This window comes from Tetrahymena thermophila, assembly GCF_000189635.1.
Source record: "Tetrahymena thermophila SB210 genomic scaffold scf_8254798, whole genome shotgun sequence".
Classification (NCBI taxonomy): Eukaryota; Ciliophora; class Oligohymenophorea; order Hymenostomatida; family Tetrahymenidae; genus Tetrahymena; species Tetrahymena thermophila.
In genome coordinates this window covers 433,608-440,799 of record NW_002476554.1, presented here as the reverse complement: position 1 = coordinate 440,799, position 7,192 = coordinate 433,608, and the positions used below count along the sequence as shown (strand labels likewise).

The window sequence follows — 7,192 nt, the reverse complement described above, 5'->3', positions numbered from 1 at the left end:
ATTGAGTATATATGTACATCTTGTGTAGATTACTATTTTCTAAATTCTTCAAAATTTTGTGAAAAATGTTTCGATCCTAATTGCATAAAATGTAGTGGAAAAAATTAACAAGATTGTACTTCTTGTAATTCTATTAAGCCATATTTTTTATAAGATGATCATTCTTGCACTGATTGTAAATTAGATGGATATTATAATTAATCAAATAATTGTTTAAAATGCATTCCGAACTGCCAAACATGTTAAAATGGAAGCACTTGTGATTTATGTTAATCTGGTTATCTTATTCATGAGCAAACAAACTAATGTGTTATTTGTTCATAATAATCAGGATATTATGCTTCTGGAAAATATTGTAAATAATGTAATATAGCTTGTAAAGAATGTTCAGGACCTACTGATTTAGATTGTACTATATGTAATTACTTATATTTCCAAATCGATACAACTAAAAAACGTTGCTAAACTTGTCCAAATAATGCATATCTAATATCCTCTAAGTAAAATTGTTAAAAATGTAATTATTAATGCTCTCTATGTGATAATGTAGCTTTAAGTTATAGTATGCTTACTCTAGATTAAAGCTAAAATTCCAATTAAATTTATTGTTTAGTATGCAGCTGTTAGTAATGTGAAAGTGGTTACATATTATTTAATTAAAAATAATGTACATAGAGCTGTGAATCTATTGGTAGTAACTATATTTATAATTCTTCAACAAACACTTGTACTTGTTAATAGGGATATAATTATCAAGTCAGAAATCCTTATAAAAATAATTTTGATTGCTCAAGCAGCTAAGCTTATGGATATTTCTGTGACTCTCATAATATATGCTTCTAGTGTACCTAAAACTGTAGTTCTTGTTCTGATAGTCAAACATGTGTAAAATGTAATGAAGGAAGCTATTTATGGCAGAATACTTGTTCTTAAAACTGTTTTCCAGACTTAAATATTATCTCTAATACTTAAAAAGGAATATGTGAGTGTCCTGAAGGATATAACTTAGAGTAGCTTAAAAGTACTGTTTAGGGATAAAGTATGATTTGTTAGCTTCCCTTAGCTATTTAATCTATAAATATCTATAATTATCTAGCTCAAATGAAAGATATAACTCTTCCAACAGATTTTAGTGATAATCTAATTGTTATTACTTATAATCGGAAATTAACAACTGAAGAAAAATCTTCTTTTTAATTTTTAATAGAAGAAGGAATATTGAATTTAGGTAATTAGTATAGCATCAATTCTATTTCTATCGAAGACCAAAATGTAAAAATAATAATTATATCCTAGTAAAATAGGAGAGTAAACCAATTTACTATTAGCATTAAAGGATCAAAAATAAACTATTAAATTCCAAACACAATAATTGTTTCATCAAGTTATAGTAAATAATCTAATTCGTTTGCATAAGGTAAATAATTAACACAAAATTTGTAAACAATTTCATAAGCATTCTCTCCAGATCAAAATAGCGCATTTGGTAAAGTTATAAATCTTCTCAAATAATTTTAAGTTTTGTGTAACATTTCAAATTTTGTCTAAGTTCTACCTTTAATTTACCTAATCAAAGAATACCTTCCTCCTAAAGTGAACTTTGCTTCTTTATCAGGAGCAACATTAGTTTTTAACTAAACTCCTCAACCAACATAGATATCATTTGAGTCCTAATAATATAGTGAAATATCTAATTAATAACAGTTAAAAGATATATTAAAGTCATTTGGAATAAAACCAGGAATTTATAATAACTTTTTACAGGTTTAAGTAGTTGTCTTAGTTTGCACAATTATAATGATTTACTGTTTGTTTTTTCGGAAAATTCTTAAAGGAAAGTAGTACACAACTTTAATAATATACACTGCTTTTAATTTCCTCTGCAGTTACATTTAAACATCTTTGACAGCTATTGTTTTTTCAATTTGCTATTGCTGGTTAAGTGGTGATAATATTTTTCTTTTGATACTTTAAATCTCACCTTTTTGTTTTTTCTTTGTAACTTTAATTTACTTACTTTATAAAAAATCTAGTGATTACTTAGTCTTAAAATCTCCTAATATTTATGGTGATATCGATTTTAGTATGAAAGGATCTAAATCATACATTTTAATTTCTTTTTTTAAGAAATACTTTGTTGTGATCTCATTTCTAGTCTTATTTTAGAAACAATTTGAATGTGCTATAATATCTCTAGTAGTTTATGGAGTTAGTGGTTTATATTTATTATAATATAGATTCTTTAAAAGTAAAATAATAACAATAATTAAAGTGCTTTAAGAAATAATGGTGAGTGTATTATTTATATTTATTGGAATTACTATCAAAAAAATGTAAGCTACTGCTAACGAAGATGTAATATCAAATGAAACTCTACTAAATATTGAAGTTTTTGGTAGTATAATTATAATTTTTATAATTATTTGTTTATCAATAAGTACATTATTGCAGCTTATTAGGTATGGATTCTTAATTTAAGATCTTATAAAAACTTACAAACAAAATAAAAGAGATAAGTAATTAAAGAAAGTAGAACTAGAAGTTCTAATTACTACAGATTTATAATAATAACTTAAAAATTAGTATAATTCAACTTACATTAGAGTTACTAGATCTAGCATTTCTAAAGAAAGATTATCAAAAAACAACAACTGAAAAAAATGTTTAATTCAAAAATATGTTAAATTTTAAAATTTTTTAAATTTTACAAAAAAATTTAGAAATTTATACTTAGTAAAAATTGTAATTTATGTTGAGGACTACAAGTTTTATTATATAAATAATTAAAATTTGAAAATTTTTAAATACTTTACTTGTAATTTTGTTCTAATCTATTATTTTTCTTGAATTTATTGAAATATTTAAAATTAATTTTAATAAGAATTAGAAAATATTTAATTAAATTACTTTTATATTTCTATTAAAAATATTTTTGTTTAATATTTTTTAAAATAAACAAGTTCCATAATATTTATATAAAATGGCCAATGTAAAAATTGAATTAATTCATATAATAATAAAGAAAATAATTATTTGAATAGACAAAGATGTATTTTAGATATTAATATTTGCTATTTATTAACTATTATTAAAAAAACTATTCATCTTATGAAGATATTGTAAACTAATTTATTTATTACTTTTTTTTATTGTTTAGTCTTTTCAATTAGTCAGTCTGTCCTCACTTTAAAAACTATCCAAAAACTTAACATTAATAGAAAAAACAAATACTCTTTATGCGTATTTTTTATTAATTTTCACCACAAAAAAATTTATTTATTGAATTTAAATTTGGTTTAAAGGAGATTAGATAAACTTAATTTATTTATTTAGAATTTATTAACTGCATGAAATGTATTTAGTTATTAAAAAAGATAAATGAATAATTAAAATTTTTTTAATTTACAAAGAAGAATTGATTTATTAGGATTTACTTTTGATTTAGAAAAGTAGATTACATAAAATGACTGTATTTTTCATAAATTTTAGTATAAAGATATTTATTAAATTTCATCTTAATAATTGCAATTTATTAAGGATAATTTTAAGTTTTAGACGTATTACCATAGTCCCTCATTTTGGTTACCTAGCCTAAAAGCTGAAGAGTAGAAAAATTAGCTAAAATTATCAATAATTCTTCATTCCTTAACATAGGAAATTATTAGGATACAAGACTACGATGAACTACGGTAGTATGATCATGGCTTTTATAACAAAATATAAATATTTAAATATTTTTTCATATTAAAAAAAATAAATAAATAAGTAAAAGTAATAGATGTAATCTTATATCATCTGATGTTAAGCTTTTAAATAAATACCTTTTCTTTCTTTAAAATAAAATTTAATTAGATATTTTGTCATTTTTCAACCAATACGCATTAAAAACCTAAATAATAGTAAAACTACATATTTAAAAATGTAAAATTTATTGAAATTAAAATAAATTTTTATTAAATAAAAATATATAAAAAAAATGTTTTATGGAAAAGATTATTTGATTCTATTGACCTATTTATTATCTGCAGTTTAATAGACTAGTTTACTTTATTAGTGATAGAATAATTTATATTTTTTAATTTTGAAAAAAGGACTACATATCAAATCAAAATCTGATTAAGTCAATTTTTTTTTGAATTGAGATTGATTTACAGAATTTTGGAAATAAAGTATATAAATAGATATTATCCATCTATTTCAGATTACTAAAATTTCTATTGATAAATTGAAATTAATAATTATTTTCACTTAAATGCCATGAATTTAATACCAAATATTAAAGATATCTTGAGTATCTATTCTGAGGTATTTAATAACTTCTAATTATTTAATATAATAAAAGTTGGACTTTAAAATTTGTAAATATCTGTAAGAAAAATATTTTTATTCATAGAATAAATTAATAAATTTTAGTATTAGATTTTTCTCTTTTGTTTACATAATATTTTTAGGTTTTTACTTATTTTTTAGAAGAAAATAAATTGTTTGAAGAATATCATTTATTTAATTCTTACTTATTTAGTGGTGAATAATTTTTTTTATTTAGCTTAATAAGAAATAAAAGGAAATCTAATATTTACTTTTATTAATTAATTTATATATCAAGAGATTTTTACAGGTTTGATTACTAACTAAAAAAAGATCATTAATAGATATATCTATGTACACATGAAATAATAAATTTTTACATTTTGTGTTTTAGAAAGAGCTTATATCTTAATCATTTAAAAAAATTCCTAATTTTATAAAAGTATTATTATAAATTATTTTATTTCAATAAATAAATTATAAAAATAAATAAGAAAAAGAAGGTACAATTTTTTAGCTTTTTAAAAAGAAGCAAATTTTAATATTTTGATGGATGGAATAATTTATTTTGTTTGATTTTCTTTTCTCTGAGCAAAAAGAAATTAATAAGTGAATAGATCATTATTTTATTTTTTTAATTAATATTTGAGATGAATTAAACAAAACTTAACTATAAAGAAATAAATTGGAGTAAAATCATAAAAACTAACTAAAATATGCTAGTTTTTATCATTTTAATTTTCACTTCATTTATTAGATGTGATGATTTTCAAATAAATTTAGTTACAGACGGTGTTAATTCTAGTACTAATGTTGTTTTAAGTAATTTGAAAGCCTAATAATGTTTGCCTAGCTCTTGTAATAATCAATTTTGCAACAATGTTTATGAACTTTAATCGTTAAGTACATCAATACATACTAATACTTTGATATTTCCACATTTTCAAGTGGCATCTGTAGTTGATGTAGGAGTAACAAATAATGCAATAATAGATGGTATTAAGAATTATATTTAACTTACAGATGAAATAAGTAAGCTATATACTTTTTTTAATATGGGTGATTATTCAAATTTTACTGTTAATGCTGATTGTAATATTTATTCTTATAAGCTTACTTATTTTTTTTAAGTTTTGAGTATTATGAATACGGGGAGTGACTCAATGACAACTTCAATCAACGATTATAATACACCTCTACATTCTTATATTTATAGATACTAAATTAGCATTAACACTTGTCATCCTACATGCTTATTATGTAAGGGAATAACTTTAAATGACTGCACAAGCTGTTAATAAGTAGCAAGTTTTTCGAATGGATCAAGTGGTTCTTGTTCTTGTACAAATCCTTCTGACTATTTTTAAAATGGAGAATGTGTTACTTCTTGTTCTACCAATTATGTACCTCTTGGTAAGTATTGCTATTATAATTATGGTTGTTCAACTCCTGACCCATCAAATAACGGTAAATGTTAAACTTGCGTTAGTGGATATTATAATAATGATGGAATTTGCTAGACACAAAATACTGTACCTCCAGGATATGTCCAATAAGGTTCTAATTTTGTATTAAATGCATCTTAAAATACTTAGTAAGTTTAAAATATTAAATACTACCTTAAGGCATTTAGTAGCTATTCTTTTTCTGATTTAGAGGTTACTAATAAAGGTTTTTCTGTAATTCCTAGAAGATCACAATAACCTTTAGTTACTTCTTGTAAAGGAATAAATATCTTGGGCGGTTTTATGGTTATCTAAAAAAATACAATTATACAGTTTCCTCCTATTACTATTTCTACTTAATATTACTAAATCTTTTTTACTGTTTATTTGATTGATTTTGATACAAATTTGTCACCATCATATATAAACGTTGTGCTTTCTGATGGAAGCCAACTCTCCAGTTACACTGTTTCTACTGATAGGTCTACATCATATTATTGCGGATTAAATTAAATGGATACCATTGATTCATTTTCTTATGTATAAAAAATTGGAGCTTCTCCAAGTCATATAATAACTAAAAATTTTTAAATCATTAACTAAAGTAATATTATTTATGGTGGTTCTTCGGTTGCATAGGGATATCTAGGTATTAGAGATATTACTGTGATTGGATTTGACTGTAAAGATCCTAATTGTACAGATTGTATTAAGTATGTATGTACATCTTGTGCAGATTATTATTTTTTAAATTCTTCAAAATAATGTGAAAAATGTTACGATACAAATTGTTTAAAATGTACCGGAAAAAATTAATAAGATTGTACTTCTTGTAATTCTGCTAAGCCATATTTTTTATAAGATGATCATTCTTGCACTGATTGTAAATTAGATGGATATTATAGTTAATCAAATAATTGTTTGAAATGCATTCCGAACTGCCAAACTTGTTAAAATGGAAGCACCTGTGATTTATGTTAATCTGGCTATCTTATTCATGAGTAAAAAAACTAATGTGTTATTTGTTCATAATAATCAGGATATTACGCTTCTGGAAAATATTGTAAATAATGTAATATAGCTTGTAAAGAATGCTCAGGACCTACTGATTTAGATTGTACTATATGTAACTACTTATATTTCCAAATCGACACTACTACAAAGCGTTGTTAAACTTGTCCAAATAATGCATATCTCAACTCCTCTAAGTAAAATTGTTAAATATGTAATTATTAATGCTCACTATGTGATAATATAGCTTTAAATTATAGTATGCTTACTCTAAATTAGAGCTAAAACTCCAATTAAAAATATTGCTTAGTATGCAGCTGTTAGTAATGCGAAAGTAGTTATATATTATTTAATTAAAAATAATGTACACAGAGCTGTGATACTATAGGTAGCAACTATATTTATAATTCTTCAACAAACACTTGTAT

The 7,192-nt window shown here is 22.8% G+C and overlaps 4 protein-coding genes across 4 annotated transcripts in view; 3 read left to right on the top strand and 1 right to left on the bottom strand. All coding sequences in view use genetic code 6, as the record gives it.

The window, feature by feature from the left end:
* The window catches only part of TTHERM_00173910 (variant specific surface protein S2, putative), a gene marked incomplete at both ends in the record, with an annotated part of 2,830 nt that extends 741 nt beyond the window's left edge, over nt 1-2,089 (top strand). The window contains 2 exons of the mRNA XM_001008751.3: nt 1-1,945; nt 2,034-2,089. The exon at nt 1-1,945 is cut by the window's left edge and continues 741 nt beyond it. Of these exons, the coding sequence (XP_001008751.3) occupies nt 1-1,945; nt 2,034-2,089 (2,001 nt within the window). The remainder of the gene's footprint in view (nt 1,946-2,033) is intronic.
* A 242-nt stretch (nt 2,090-2,331) lies between these two features.
* On the top strand, nt 2,332-2,655 carry TTHERM_000172936 (hypothetical protein; the record flags this gene model as incomplete). The annotated part of the gene is made up of 2 exons (XM_012795798.1): nt 2,332-2,398; nt 2,513-2,655. The coding sequence occupies 2 exons, from the start codon at nt 2,332-2,334 to the stop codon at nt 2,653-2,655; spliced, it is 210 nt and encodes a 69-aa protein (XP_012651252.1).
* Nucleotides 2,656-3,181: 526 nt separating this feature from the next.
* Nucleotides 3,182-4,099, bottom strand: TTHERM_000172927 (hypothetical protein; the record flags this gene model as incomplete). The annotated part of the gene is made up of 2 exons (XM_012795797.1): nt 3,182-3,704; nt 3,822-4,099. 2 exons carry the CDS (start codon nt 4,097-4,099, stop codon nt 3,182-3,184), a joined length of 801 nt encoding a protein of 266 aa, XP_012651251.1.
* An 859-nt stretch (nt 4,100-4,958) lies between these two features.
* The window catches only part of TTHERM_000172918 (transmembrane protein, putative), a gene marked incomplete at both ends in the record, with an annotated part of 2,643 nt that continues 409 nt past the window's right edge, over nt 4,959-7,192 (top strand). The window contains 3 exons of the mRNA XM_012795796.1: nt 4,959-4,998; nt 5,098-5,340; nt 5,440-7,192. The exon at nt 5,440-7,192 is cut by the window's right edge and continues 409 nt beyond it. Coding sequence (XP_012651250.1) covers nt 4,959-4,998; nt 5,098-5,340; nt 5,440-7,192 — 2,036 coding nt within the window. The remainder of the gene's footprint in view (nt 4,999-5,097; nt 5,341-5,439) is intronic.